Source organism: Anomaloglossus baeobatrachus, chromosome 3, assembly GCF_048569485.1.
Source record: "Anomaloglossus baeobatrachus isolate aAnoBae1 chromosome 3, aAnoBae1.hap1, whole genome shotgun sequence".
Taxonomy (NCBI): domain Eukaryota; kingdom Metazoa; phylum Chordata; class Amphibia; order Anura; family Aromobatidae; genus Anomaloglossus; species Anomaloglossus baeobatrachus.
In genome coordinates, this window is record NC_134355.1 from 624,892,262 (window position 1) to 624,907,979 (window position 15,718).

General features: G+C 43.1%; 1 protein-coding gene across 6 annotated transcripts in view; it reads left to right on the forward strand.

The window, feature by feature from the left end:
* LPIN1 (lipin 1) overlaps nt 1–15,718 on the forward strand; it is a 279,658-nt gene that overhangs the window by 210,948 nt on the left and 52,992 nt on the right. For all 6 annotated transcript variants that reach the window (XM_075341117.1, XM_075341123.1, XM_075341120.1 and 3 more), the window contains exons 9-10: nt 1,480–1,670; nt 9,047–9,140. In XM_075341117.1, coding sequence (XP_075197232.1) covers nt 1,480–1,670; nt 9,047–9,140 — 285 coding nt within the window. The remainder of the gene's footprint in view (nt 1–1,479; nt 1,671–9,046; nt 9,141–15,718) is intronic.

A 15,718-nucleotide genomic window follows, 5' to 3' on the forward strand; every position in this document is an offset into this window, starting at 1 on the left:
ACGAGCTGCAAACTCCCCATCAGACCATCCTAGTGAGCTCACTGATGGATCCTTAGTTACTTAATTTGTAGCCATGACTATGACACACCCCAGGGCCGTGGGGTACTCTGTCCCGGGCCTTAAATCATGGGGACGAATTACAGATGGCCAGTGCCCGGTTCTGTGACCCTGGGGGTCGCTTAAAAAGAAGGGGGAAAATTAAAAATAAAATGTCTTTGTGACGCCACTTGCGGTATGCGGCTATATGGGGAAAGCCGCCGCTGCAAAGTCTCTCACTACTGGTGCTGGTGGTATTGGGCAGCTTGGTGTTATGGCCCTCCACAAGCAAGTAGAGCTAGGCCCCTGGGGAGGATGATGGTGGTGTAGTATGGTGGAAGTTAATGATGCAGAGGTGTGTGAAGAATTCAGACAACACAGGGGCTGCAGTTTAACTTGTTGTTTACTCACTGGTTCTGTGAAGCTGCAACCCAGCTGGTGCTTGTCTCTACCAATCTGGGCCTTACGTGGTTCTATATTCCCTTGATCCCAGTGCCGGTGTGGTGATTTGGTGAGCTTTACTTCCATTCACCCATCTGTAGTTGGTGGGTCCCCCTGGCCTGAAGCGTTCTGGGGTCCCCTCCTGTTGTCACAGTCCTGGCCCGTACGGCAGACAGCTTAGACCTCTCTTGGGCCGGACCTCTGTCCCCGTTCCCGGGTTCCCTCTTTGCTGCTGTGCCCCGGACACTAACGTTGGTGAGGAACCCTGATGATTCCCTCACCGGGCAGATTTATCAGGTCAGCTTGAAGCGCCTTCCTGGACTAGGGTTCTGCACCCCGCCTGTGCTCTGTCCCCTGAGTACTCACACCGTTCTCTCCCTGGCAACCGTACTCCTTTAGCCCAACAAGTCACTTTACACTTTCTGTCTGTGCGTTGACTTTTGACTGACTTCAGACTCGCTGTCTTACCGACTGTCTGTCAAAATCTCTCTCAAGATGTCTGTCTTCCTTCAACTTACTGCCTAGCCCCTCCTCCTCCTCCAGGTTTCTGACTAGCGGATTGGATAAGTCCCAACCAATAGGTGGCCATCCATCAGTTCCGCTCCTAGCCTGTTACCCAGTCAGTGGGAAAAAGGCAGAATTGTGTGTGTTTGGCATTTACCGGCACTGGTTTTCCAGGAACCCAGGGTTGGCACTGCACCTGTTACTGGATGCAATACCCTGTGGCACCTGACACCTCAGGGGCGCTACAAATGGATAATGTAACATAAAGGCTGTAGAAGGCAAATGGTACAAAATTTTTAATGAAAGCCATTTGCGAAAAAGATTATTATCTCTTAATTAAAAAAGAATAATTGTCCTCTATGATGGACAACCCTAGTTGAGCTCGCAGTGAGCAGAATATTCTTTGGGATTGTTATTGCACTCATCCTCATACAGGATTGCAGGTATAATGTGGGTGCAGGTCTCGTCTTAATTGGTTGTATAATTGCTCTCTTTCAGTGGGGACTCAGCCACAGCTATGAAGAGCACAGGAGAGAATGGGGTCCGCTCTGCTAACCAGTCGCCCCAGTCTGTAGGAAGCTCAGGAGCTGACAGTGGAGTAGAAAGCATCTCTGATGGTTTGCGGGATCTGCCGTCCATTGCTATATCGCTGTGTGGAGGCCTCAGTGACAACAAAGAACTAACAAAAGGTATAATAATCAACATAATACGCAAGGCTTCCAAACTTAATGGGGAGATGTTGTGAAAAATCTGTGTTTCGGGTTTAAGACCTTTAAAGGGGTTTTACCAAAATGTCCAGGTATCTCGGATTTTAATATGGTTGTGCAGAACAGTGTTCTCACGATCACTCCAGTGGTCAGACCCTCAGTGATTTAGCAATTCTTTCCCTACTGTATGGATAGGTGGTAAAGCGTGATTTTTGGAAAAACCCTTTTAAGTCTTCCTCAGTAATATATGAAAGCAGTTATAAGGTGCTTATCTGACCTTACACATTAGACTAATGGCTGCCAAACCTGCCTCAATCTAAATATGCATAGGAGCATGCTGACACTTCCCTGTTGGCAGATGTCAGGGAGAGAAGGATCAGGCTTTTGGATTTCATCATGCTCCATCGTTTTGTTTCCCAGTGTTGTATGGCCGCCACTTTGTATAGGGAGGCTGGGCAAAGTAAACATGAGTTCTTTGGAAATTTGGGGGATTAAATCAGTGCACACTTAACCATCATCTTCCATACATGAGGTGATGTAACAGTTTTTCAACAAGCACACTGCTATTTAACGATGCTTCAGACCGTAGTAGATGGAAGGCTTTAATCTTCACACAGGGCTTCCATACCATGACATACATGGCAGTCTGATCACAGAACATCTTCTCTTCTTACAGTCTTTTGCCTTTACACAGTGGATGTAAGCAAAGCAGAACACTGTACCTTATCATGTAGTGAGGTGAGGGGAAGGGGCGAAATCTGTACTCAGTCACTTCTCTCCACTATACTTCTGCTGCACAGAGTTTGCTCTTGAACTGTCCTGGCTATCTCCACTCCTGACAGTTTCTTTACTAGACTGGCTGGCCTCTGTAGCTTGACTCTTCTCAGGATACATACACTACACTTAGGCCGGTTTCATACATCCGGCATTTCGCTGCTTTGCCGGATCCGTCACACTACAGTACAGTGCAATACAGTACAATGGCATTGCAGCAAGCTCTGGTTACATGCCCCGGTCACATGACAGCATGGGACCAGAGCTTACCGCAATGCCATTGTACTGTATTGCACTGTACTGGAGTGTGACAGATCCTGCAAAGCGGCGAAATGCCGGATGTGTGAAACCGGCCTTACTGTGTGTGTGTGTGTGTGTGTGTGTGTGTGTGTGTGTGTGTGTGTGTGTGTGTTTGTTTAATATTATTTTTAATATTAGAAATATTTTTTTCTATAATCAGTTAACAACTATTCTGCTTGTTTTAGTTTTCACAATTTGTTGTTTTAACTTTTTTTTTTTTTTTTGTACATCGTAAGGAAGCCCCCACATTTTCATTCCATACCGTAACAAGATTTTTCCCTCTGAACGTCAGTATCGATTGTGGGTGCAGTCTAACCGCAGTGGTACAGGGGGTGACAGTCACCCCAGATTACCCTCATTCTGCCTTGCAGTTTTCCCCATTCGGCCACTGACAGGTTTACCCTAGCGGCCGTTATTTGTTCTGCCCTGAAATAGTTGCACATAAAATCATGTTCCTCCCCGGCAGAGAGCCAGCTGCATTTTTATTTTATTTTAGATTGCACAAACATAAAACGGTCCCTTGTATATATGCGATTTGTCATCCTGACCTCGAGGAAAAGCAGCTTCCAGAGAACAAAGAAAATAAAATGCCAGAGAAATGAACAACCTGTTCTACCGAAGAAACAAAACTCAGCATTAATTTAAAAATTCAAGATGATCTGCAATTTACAGGGAGCTGCCAAATCTAAAACACTGAGCATTTATTCTATAAAATAATCCTGGTAGCCGAGAGGAAAGGACATTTTATTTTATACTTCTAGTCCAATGGAGTATTTATAAAATGTCTTCTATTTATCCATCTCTCCCTCTCCTCTCCTTTCTCCCTCTCCATCTCTCTCTCTCGCTATCTGTCTCTCTCTGTCTGTTTCTGTGGCTCGCTCTGTCTGTGGCTCGCTCTGTCTATCCTACTTTACAACCTGTCATCAATTTTTCTCTGACCTCCTCGTACAGGTAGTCTAGCTACAGTGCCTTGGGTTGTAAACCTCTTGATTATGTTGCGGACAAAGGAACATCAAGATCTCTAGTGATAAGATTGTTGAGATTTTTCTACAATTTTGGTTCTCAAGTTCTCACCGTTTTCTTCTCTTTCTGTTCTCAGTGCGTAGTGTGAAACACAGATACAAAATGCAAACATTGTCAACTTCTCTTTTTATCTGGATTTAGGAGTGATTTTCATATTGCCCACACCTGTTATTTCCCACAAGTGAGTTTGAATGAGCATCACATGCTTGTAGCAAAGTGGTTTACTCACAATTTTGGAAAGGTGCCAACAATTTTGTCTTGTCCTTTTTTGGGGGATTTTGTCTGAAATTTTTTTTTTTCTGTGGTGTTCCAATACACACAAAGGAAACAAACGTGTGTATGACAAAAGATGTGTGTATTTTTAGTAGTTTTCTGGGAGAAATACTTTATTTGCTTGAACAATTTCAAGGGTGCCAACACTTTTGGCCATTTATATATGGGTATACTGTATGTAGAATATATTTATGTAGAAGAATGAGTCAAGTCTCATTGATGCAGATGCACTGTAAAAAAAGGAGAAAACGTTACCAGATGCAGAAGATCAATAGCATTTACATAAGGTGAAAAAATGACTTATTGATGTGAAGTGACGAGTTTTCTTTTAGTGATGTCAGCACCAGGGTGCTGTGATGTACTCTCTCCATCTCTTCCACAAGCAGAAATAATTCTAAATATTAACCACTAGTTGCTGTAGAAACGTCTAATCCGCTTTTTCTTTTTTTTTCTTTCTCTCTACAAATGTATGACTTAAATATTTATGCTAAATTGTTCCTGGATCTTCAACTGTACTCTGCAAATTTCATTAAAACATGCAGGAATAATGCAAACAGCTCCACAGCCAGAGGCTCGTGTGCCATCTGTTTGTATTTCATATGTCTGCTTTAATAACACAGACTCGATGCTGTAACACGGAGACGCTGCATCTATGGACTTTTTGCTCCGGGTGACACCTGCCGTAGATGTACAGAGCTGAACATCGGGTGACATCGTTTTGAACTTTTGACATTCGGTCTCCATATCTCCCCATCCACTACAGCTTTGAGTGTGAGACGACCTTCATTTCATAGACAATCATCTTGGCCATCTCATTTAATAATTTGACTTAGTACTATATATCTTATGATTAGTTATGTAGACTTGTCATGTCACTGCATTGTTACTGGTTTTCTTCCTGTATAGTACAAATTACAACCCGTTCTCTCATTCCCTGATAGCTCAGTGTGTCATTAGGTTGACTCCCAAGCGAAAGGTCACCGGCTCAAATGAGGAGCAGCCATGAAGATTTTCCAAGAAAATAAAAACCGCATCATCCAACTCATTGATACGTTGTCGGCCAAGAAAATTGCCAAACTGCATCATGTGAGTGCCATGACAGTGGGAAGAGTAGGAAACTAAGTCTGTTCAGCCATTCAAAAGCCAAGAGATGGACGTCCAGGCAAAATATTGGAGTCAAACAGTCGGCCCATAACGAGGTCTATCAGTTTTGGCGCGTCAAAGACAGCAGTGGAGGTGGCTCGTGTGCTTCATAATAGGGAGATCAGACGTCCATGCAAGTTTCATGCAACGCACGTTACACAAGTCAAGTCTGGAGTGGTGGCCCGAAAAAAGGTGAAAAAGCCTCATCTTCAATATTGTCATAAGATCGAATTTGAAAAGAAAATTAAGTGGACTGTAGAAGATTGGAAACTAGTGATTTGGAGCAATGAGACAAAAGTCAATAGACTAGGCTCTGATGGCTGCAAATGGATCTAGAAGAAACAAGGGTAAAAGGGGCTAACGGATCGAGAATTTGAAGGAACTGTCAAGTTCGGTGGAAGAAGCCTGATATGGGATTGTTTCACAGCCAAAGGTGTTAGATACTTGACCAGGATTGATGATTGTCTCAATGCTGAGCTATATGTGAGTATCCTACAAGACAAGTTACTACATACACTTGAGTACTATGGGTATGAAAAGGATGACCGTGTTCCAGCAGGACAATGACCCAAAGCATACATCGAGATTGGAGAAATGGTTCAATGACCATGAAGTAGAGGTGCTGGATTGGCCCCCACAATTCCCAGATCACATCCAAACCGAACACTTGTGGGTAGAGTTGAAGAAAAAGCTGTATACATACCCAAGTGAGGTGACCAGTATACACCAACATTGGGAACCTGTAGAAGAGACCTGGAATCAGATTTTAGCTGAGACATGCTTGAATCTGATGGAAAAGAACATGCCCAGAAGAATTCAGGGAGTGTTGAAAGCCAGAGGTGGATTTAGAAATACTAAAAAACATAATAGAAAATTCAAATTTAGATTTAAATAGTTCAAAGTAAAATTTATCAGATAGCCAAGATGATTGTCTATAAAATGAAGGCAGTCTCACACTCAGTTCTGTAGTGGATGGTGAGATATGTAGCCTGAAAGTCAAAAGTTCAACACATTGTTACCCTTTTGCTCGTCCTTTTTTAGCTGAGTGATCTGTAAAAAATATACTACAAATCTGGCAGAGCTTTTACTTTTTGCTCTCCCTTGCCTTTCTTTCTATTTCTAGAAGCAAGGTGTGGACTGTATACACATTTTTCCAGGTGAGGGTAGAGACAGTATCTTAGGATGAGCAGAAAAAAACAGATTATAGAAAATGGCCCTGAGGAAATAGGGTAAAAAAACTGAAAAAACAATAAGCACAAATAGGGACTTATCCTGGTAAAAACAATTGTACACAGTAGTAGTCTTGCTCACTTGATGTAGTTGTGAGTGTTACAACCACTGTAAAGGCATAAAATGGCTGCACAAGCCCAACAGTATACAAGAAGTTGAAAACTTGTTGGAAAGTGTTAATCCACACTGCCGATGAAGAATGAGGGGAGAGAGAAATTGATCCTAAAGAGTGATTTTAATATCAACGCATTTCGCAGTATAAACACTTCATAAGAACAACCTCACGTGTTTGTCCTTATGGCGTGTTTATAGTCTGAAACGCGTTGACATTAAATCGCACTTCAGGATCAACTTCTCTCTCCCTTTAAAGGGAAACGGTCACAAGGTTTTTCCCTTTATGAGCTGCGGCCACCACCAGTGAGTTCTTATATACAGTATTCCAGAATACTGTATATAAGAGCCCAGGCTGCTCTGTAGAACGTAAAAAACTCCTTTATAACACTCACTTGGGGGCGATCCTGTCCGATGAGTGTTGCTGGTCTCGGTCCAGTGCCTCCTCTATCTTGTGCGATCACCGTCCTATTGCTGAGCCCCATGTGCATGACGCGTCCTTCCTCATTCACATAGAGGCCTCCATTGCGCTCCTGTGCATGTGCACTTTGATCTGCCTGGCTAATGCGCAGGCACGAGAAAAGATCAAAGACAGCCCGCACATGCTCACTACAGTACTTTGTTCTGCCCTCAGCCGGGCAGATCAAAGTGCGCCTGTGCAGGAGCGTAATGGAGGCCTCTGTGTGAATGACAAAGGACGCGTCATCCACACTGGGCTTGGCAGGAGGAAGGTGATCTCACAAGATGGAGGAGGTGGCGGACGGAGAGCAGCGACACTCATTGGACCGGACCGCCCCCTAGGTGAGTATAACAAAGGTGTTTTTTACAGTATACAGAGCGGCCTGGGCTCTTATATACAGTACTAGCAGGTGGCCCGATTCTAACGTATCGGGTAGTCTAGAATGTGTATATAGGTTAGCAGATTGAATAATAAGGTAATCAATGGAATGGATGGGTTAGGTTTAATTTAGTATGTTCTTCTAATTGTTTATTGGTTTATAGGCTCTTTAGTGTGCACGGTGTGGCGACGGTTGTCACTGTAATGATGTCCTTTTGTAATAAGGCAATTATATGCAGCATCCTGGTCTGTGTCCTATCCTGGTATAGTCTCCATCCTTGTATGCCCCACATCCTGGTATGTGGGCTGATGCTGTGATGTGGCCCGATGCTGGTATGTGCCCCCATCGTGGTGCAGCCACCATCCTGACATGTGCCCCCATCCTGCAGGGTAATGTATGCGGGGGGAGGGGCGGAGTGCGGGGAGGGTGGAGCAGAGTGGGGCCATGGCGCTGGGGACAGGTGACTATTTGTGTGTGTGTGTGTGTGTGTGTGTTCAGTATATACATGTGGAGGGCAGAGTGTGGGGGGGAGCAGAGTAGGGTAATGTGTGCGGGGGGTGGAGGCGAACAGTGGGTATGTGTCGGCTGGGTTGCTCCCGGGGGTGCAGCACTCACCGGGGAGGGCTGGGGACAGGCGACTGTGTGTGTGTGTGTGTGTGTGTGTGTGTGTGTGTGTGTTCAGTGTATACATGCGGGGAGTGGTGGAGCCAAGTGGAGTAATGTGTGCGGGGGGGCTGAGGCGAGCGGTGGGTATGTGTCGGCTGGGTTGCCGGTGTGGGCTCCCGGGGGTGCAGCACTCACCGGGGTGTCGGGGCTCTGTGTGGGTGCGGGGAAAAGTGTCGGGCGTCATCCTGTTGGCCCATAGTTCGGCCTGTTCAGTTAGCTGAGCCATTGGTTGCAGGCTCTTTAGCGCGCCGTGTGGCGACGGTTGTCACTGTAATGACGTCATTTTGGAGCAAGACAGACTGACAGACTAAGGCAAAAATAGATAGATAGCTATAGATTGATTCTGGAATGCTGTATATAAGAGCCCGGTGGTGGTGGCCACAGTTCATAAGGGAAAAACCTGTGACCGATTCCCTTAAATTCTTCATCAGGAGCGCAGATTAACCTATTCCGTCCAGTTTTCAGCTTCATGAGGACATAAGGGCAGGATAGAAGGTGTGCTGATATATGAGCTAATAAAGACATCCACACCCTGGATACACAAAGGCCTCACATCCAGCCTATATTACTGGGAGAGAAACTCTAAAACTTTGACCAGACTGCAAATTTCATACCTGGGCGTCTGAATGAAGATGGCAAAATGAAACGTAGTAGAAGTCATAATAAGGTCAGACAACAACAGATACATTTGTTTACAAGGTCATAGTTGTTTCTTTCTCATTAGAAAATAAAATGAGATTGAAATATTTCTTGCTGTTTTCATCACTCTGCTCATTTTGTGAAAGTAGAAAACGAATGCCCTCAGTGTTCCTAAAACACATCAACAAACAAAGCTTAAAGGAGCTTTCCATGGTTTAGGAGGGAAAAAAAAGGGATGAGCTGCAGTACCTTACTTTGCCTGTCAAAAACTGTGGCGCTGTTTTTCACAAAATGCCTGAAATAATAACATTGCCTCCATATCTGTAACTTACATTTCATTTTCTCATTTTGTCTCTACAGAGCAGTTCGTAGAGCAGGTAGTGACGTACCAACAGTTTGTGGACAATCCGGCCATCATTGATGATCCAAACCTGGTAGTGAAAATTGGAAATAAGTAAGTATTGATCAGATTAGGACATGATTATCATAGTAGTCTGTATACTATTAAAAGGGGTTGATTTGTGCCCCCCCCTTCCCCATAAATAAACCAGAATAAGTAGACGCCAACCTGCAGCTGCTCTCTAGGAATCCGGGGCAATCCGCCAATCACCACTGTGGCCTCGTACTGAAGCTCTTGTCCGCCATGCACAAGCTCTATATACAGGTTTATATTTACATTTGTATACAGAGCTATTAATACATTTAGTTTTTTCGCAGGACTGTACCACAAAGTAGGTAAAAAAAATGAAGCAACACTAAATTAAGCAATTTTTTTTGAAAATTGGCATTTCTGGGATATGTTGTAGACATTCCCTGCTATAAATCGGGAGTGGATCTTTTAAAGGACTCACAAATCCTAATGCCATTTAGGGTATGGAAAAGGAAAGCTAGTGGTGGGAACCATTATACATTCACAACACGACCGGATTGCCTCTGCTCCGTCATCTATGAAGGGCCCTTCTTGGCTTTAACGTCAAGGGAATATAATCAGCCGAAGAGGAAACTGCTCTGTATCCTGGAGCCAAACCTCACATATATATCCATGGACCGTGACCAATATAAACCATTCCCATATTTCTAGTAAAGATACCAGAGATGTTCTGTGGTTACTATGGGAACAGTACTTCTTTGTAAAAGTTGTGAATATTTTTTTTTTTCTGCAGCCACTAATGTCATTGGATAAACTGAGTGTGGCTTTAAAAAAAACAAAAACAAAAAAACCGTTCACCAGTTTTAGTATGTTAAACTGGCCACATCATAGAATAGTGGCTGCAGAACAAACTTTTCCCCCTGCTTGAAGTTGGCCAATCCTAAATGATGGGTATCATACAGGAGCAAAAAAAAAGAATACACCCCCAAGAGGTCAGAACAACATGCCTTTTCCTATGAGAATTAATAATAATCAGCTCAGCCCTGCTTTCAACCTGATCTTTGTACCTACTAAAAATGATTACAAACACCTTCAAGTTTCGTCTCACAGCAGTCAGTGTGCTGTGAGGAGGATACAGTAGAAATTACATCTTTGAGAGAGAAGAGCTGCAGAGGTGCTTGTAATCACATTCAGCTCAGCTCTACTATAACTCCCGTAACACACTTATGTGACTTGTGTGAGATGAAAGCTGAAGGTGTTTACAATCACATTAAGGCCTGAGATACACTGCATGAAAATCAGACCAATATTAGCCTGTGTCAGCACCCATGAGCAATTATTTTCTTGGCCCCAATCGGACCGAGAAAGCAATCACAGCATGGTGCGATTTGTAATGCGAGACTTTCTCTCGCACCCATTCAAGTCCGTGGAGTGAGAGCAAGATCGCACTGCACTCGCAGAATACCGGTGTACCGCGCGCGAGTGCAGGGTGAGAATGGCAATAGCCGGCTACGGAGGAGAGGGGTAGATAAATCCCTCCCTCTCCTCCTCCTTGCCGGCCCGCCCCTCCTCAGTGCCGGCCCATCCTCCCGCAGCTGAGGTCCGATCGCATGATCGGACCTCAGTTGTAGTGACACTTGCATGACACGTGGCTCCTGCTGTGCTGCCAGCGCGAGCCCAGTGTCATGCGAGGATCGCATTAATCCCCCGTGTGGCCCCGGCCTTAGCTTTGCTGTACTCTAGCCAGTAGGTCCAAAGATCAGGGCTGTGTATCAGTACATCTCCTCTCAAGAAGGCATGTTCTTCTGGGGGTGTGTTCTTTTTCCCCTGCATAACACTTGCTGCTTATGATTGGACAGCCTCATACATGAGAAGTACACGCCCCCACAGAAGAATCTTTGGTAATGCTCCCCTGGATTTAACTTTTAAATTAGAACCTTAACCTTTACAAGCCATTTCTCCCCAATGAAGAGGAGGATTTTAAAAAAAAAAGTTGTTTTTTTTTTTTTTTAGCTCTGCAGTCACTATTACATACTATTGCCAGTTTAACCCGCTTAACTCAATAAAATATCCTCTTTACATAACAGAGGAACTATAACTATGACTATAGAGCTCTAAATTGATAATGTGCATGTTACAATTTACTCTTGCACCACAGCTGCAAGAAATATCTCTTTGAAAAGTAGAAACAGTCTACTAAAAGGAGCTTATGTCATGAATTTATACCCTGGAATCAATAGCTGCACACAATGTAGTAAGCTCCAGTTTTGATGATCAGAGTTTTGGGTTTTAAATCTATGCTTATGGAGGTAATTTTAAGCTCTGTATGAGAAAAACAAAGCTCCGACTGCTATAAAGATGTATTAAAGGAATTGTCCAGGACTTTGACGTTGATAACCTATTGGGTATGTTGGCTCAACTCCCATAAAATTCAATGGGATAGCTAATCTGCAGTACTCGAGAATGGCCACTTTACCAAGCATGGAGCTGTATTATTCCAGCTCTGTACACTTTGTACTTCCCACCTCCGCAGAAGCTGCAAGCAGCTAATTGTCCCGGGGGCCGGCTGTCACACCTTCAGGGAACTGACATTGATGACCTGTCCTAAAATTAGAAATGAGCAAATCTCTTGAAATTAATTTTGGGCAGATTAGCTCAAATCATGTGTCAAATTCTATTTAATTAGAATAAAATAAGATCTGAATTGAAATTAGTTTCGAAAAGACGATTATTCTCCTCTCAGGTCTCTCCAGATCCCAAAGCAAAATAAAAGGGGGGAGTGTTGTGAATACATTTGAATTAGATTCCAGTTTGGGGCTCCCTCTTGTGGTCAGGGCTGATAGTGAAGTTGGCTTGCAGAATAGAAACTAGACAGCTGGGGAGGATTGGCAATCAGGGTGTTCTGACTGGACCTATATAACGGAGTAGTGTTCTCTTGTTCCTTGCATAGCACACGTGAAAATATGCAACTTTGTATTATTTCTTATCGGAGAAATCTGCTTCTTTCTCTTCTTTCACTGATCTTTTACTGTCAATTCATGAGTAAAAATCTGTATTTTAGTAAAGTGAGATTTTTCACACTGCTGATTATAGGAGACGGCAGTTGGTGCTTATAAGATTCTATGCAGATATAACCTGGAGGAGGAAGGAGGAGTTAGAGGTGACACAGATGTTCTGCTGCAAGTTCTCCTGAATGATACAGTTTAATTAATTGAAACAGAATTTTTCATTTCGAACTTCTTAAAAATAAGCCATTTATTTCATCATCTCTTTTTCTGAGACTTCATGCATATAGTTATGGTATATTTGAGATCTGAGTTTGGCAAATAATAGTCTACAGTCTGAGGCTCCTGAAATGCACATGCAGAAAAAAATCACAGCTGCCTGTTGCAACCACTATGGGGTTGTTGTGTATTCATTTGTACAATATTCCGTATATACGAGGGGCAATCCAAAAGTAATGATAATCAATAATAAACACAATGAATATATTAAAAAAAAAAAAAAATTTCTACAAAGTCTCCTATCAAGTCTATACATTTAGTCCATCTCTTTTCTAAACTTAGAATTCCCTTCGAAAAAAATTCTTGATCTTGACCCTCAAAAAAAATCCCCAACAGCGGTTATCACGTCGCTATTGTCGTCAAATTTCTTGCCCCGGAGATGTTCCTTGAGACGAGGAAAGAGAAAGAAGTCACTGGGGGCTAGATCTGGCGAATAGGGGGGGGTGTTCCACTAGTTCAAAGCCCGCTTCTTGAATGGTTGCCATGGCAACTGCAGCTTTGTGAGCCGGCGCGTTATCTTGGTGAAACAGCACTCCAGCCCGCAGTTTGCCGCGCCTTTTCTTCTTGATAGTTTCCCGCAGTCTTCTTATTTGTTCTGTGTAGTAGGAGCCCGTAATAGTATCTCCCTTCTCCAAATAGTCCACCATAATAATTCCTTCAGCGTCCCAAAAAACGGACGCCATAACCTTCCCTGCTGAGCTTGACACTTTCAATTTCTTCGGTGTCGGTTCGTCGGCTCGTTTCCATGTCATCGATTGTTGTTTAGTTTCGGGATCAAAGTGGTGGATCCAGGTCTCGTCCATGGTCAAAAAACCTGACAAAAAATTCTCCTTGTCTGCTTGGAACTTTTCGCGATTTGCTATTGAAATATCAACTCGTTTCTTCTTTTGCTCGTCGGTTAACATTTTTGGCACCCAACGCGCTGAGACCTTTCTCATATGCAATTCTTTTGCAAGGATTGTTTGAATACTGCCATATGAGATCCCTGTGACCTCAGCTACATGCCTGATAGTCACTCTTTGATCTGCCAATATAACTTCAACTTTTTTTCATGTTTTCTTCATTGAGGGACGTGCATGGGCGTCCTTCACGATGTTCATCTTCCGTCGATGTTCTTCCCAGCTTAAATTCTTTGGCCCAGCGTGCAACTGTGGAATATGGAGGAGAAGAGTCCCCCAATGTTTCCACCAAGTCGCAGTGTATGTCTTTGGTAGTTTGGTAGTCCTTTTTTTCAAGCAGAGGTATTTGATGACAGCTCTGAGTTCGTTTTTTTTCCATTTTAATGTTCACTCCTCGGCAGTTCATATTCAAATGAATGTAGATCCCGGGAATCGTGGCCTATTTAAGCGATTTTTTTTTTTTTTTTTTTTTTTTTTTTTTTTTTTCCCCTGGACTAGTGAGTACCTTTCTAGAGAGAAGAAAACATTTTATTCTAATTTCTGTGTGCAATAGAAATAACCGATTTATCATTAATTTTGGATCGCCCCTTGTAACAAAAATGAGTACACCCCTCACATTTTTGTAAATATTTATATCTTCTCATGGGATAACACTGAAGATCTGACACTTTGATACAATGTACAGTAGTTAGTGTGCAGCTTGTGTAACAGTGTAAATTTGGTGCCCTCTAACTCAACATACAGCCATTAAAGAGAACCAACAAGCAGGATTTTGCTATATGAGGTAAAGGCAGTACCATACTGGCAGTAAGATGCTGAATCCAGGCATACATGTTATAGAAAGATTCAATGCTTGGTTGATTTAAATATCTTTAATCAAAGTTGCAGAAATACTTTGACTGGTGCAACATGGGCGGGTATTTGTGGGTCGGGTCCTCGCGTTTATTCCTCCTCTGGCTTGCCCCCTTTTCTTTATTTGAATATCATGCTGCACCTCTATTCCTGCTGTTGGCGGCGCATGTGCATTGCAGCATTGCAACAGTACTCAGGTCTTGATTAAAATGGTGCCGGAGTCCGCGCATGTGTGTAGCCTGATCTCCGGCACCATCTTATTGAACACACTGCAGTGAAGACTATGAGAAGCACTGGCGCATGCGCAGATGTAAAAAGATGATCATGTGCCAATGCTGCTCATAGTCTTCAATGCAGTGTGTTCAATAAATTGGCACCGGAGATTGTGGTATGCGCATGGATGGAATCGGCACAATTTTAATGAAGACCTGAGTACTGTGGCAATGCGCATGCGCCACCAACAGCAGGGATGGTTGTGTGCCACAATACTCAAAGAAAAGGGGGCAAGCTAGGAGGTCGGTGGAGGAGGAGTAATAAACGCCGAGGGCCCGACCCACAAAGGCCCGCCCATATTGCACCAGTCAGTCATAGTGCAGCGCATTTCTGCAACTTTGTTTAAAAATATTTAATCAACCAAACATTAGATGTAACCGGAATGCCTGGATTCAACATCTTACTGCCAGTATGGCACTGCCTTTACCTCATATAGCAAAATCCTGCTGGTTGGTCCTCTTTTTAATGTCTAAACCACTGGAAATAAAAGTGAGTACACTCCCGATTGAAAATGACCAAATTGTGCCCAAAATGTCAATATATTTGGTTTACCATTATTTTCATGCTGTGCCTTAACTCTCTTGGGCATGGAGGTCGCTAGAGCTTCACAGGAGCCGTTGAATCCTCTTACATCCTCCATAACGACATCACAGAGCTGGTGGATGTTAGAGACCTTATGCACCTACATCTTCTTTTTGAGGGGACCCCACAGATGCTCAATAGGGTTTAGGTCTGTAGACGCTTGGCCAGTCCAGCACCATTACCCTCAGTTTCTTCGCATGTGGAGTTATTTAGAGGACACCAAATATACACTGTTATACAAGCTGTACACTGACTACTGTACATTGTATCAGTGTCAGATCTTCAGTGTTGTCCCAAGAAAAGATATAATAAAATATTTATAAAAATGTGAGGGGTGTACTCACTTTATACTGTATGACTCTCATTGCCTGCATTGGGGACTGCAAACAGATTTTTTTTTTTTTTTTTTGAGGTTCTTTCCTCAGCCTTCTTAATGTGGAAAAACCTAAATGTATTTATGCTGCGGATTTCCTTGACCGTTGTAACGGTTTGGTGCACAGTAAGCCATAATAAATGCAGCCAGTCACATTCTGCTGTACCCCGAGTGTTGGGAGTTTTGCTGTTCTTATTGTTCTAATTTATTCCTCACTTAATTATAGATATTAGCAGTTATACGTTTCCATAGCAACCATATAAAATTGCTGAGTTAGAGCTGTCGGTTCTTGTAAAAAAAAAAAAAAAAAAAAAAAGTAAAAAGTCACGTTTGACTTCTCCATCTCAGAAGCCAGTGTTTGCATATATGTAAACTGGATATGAATAATTCATTGGAAAA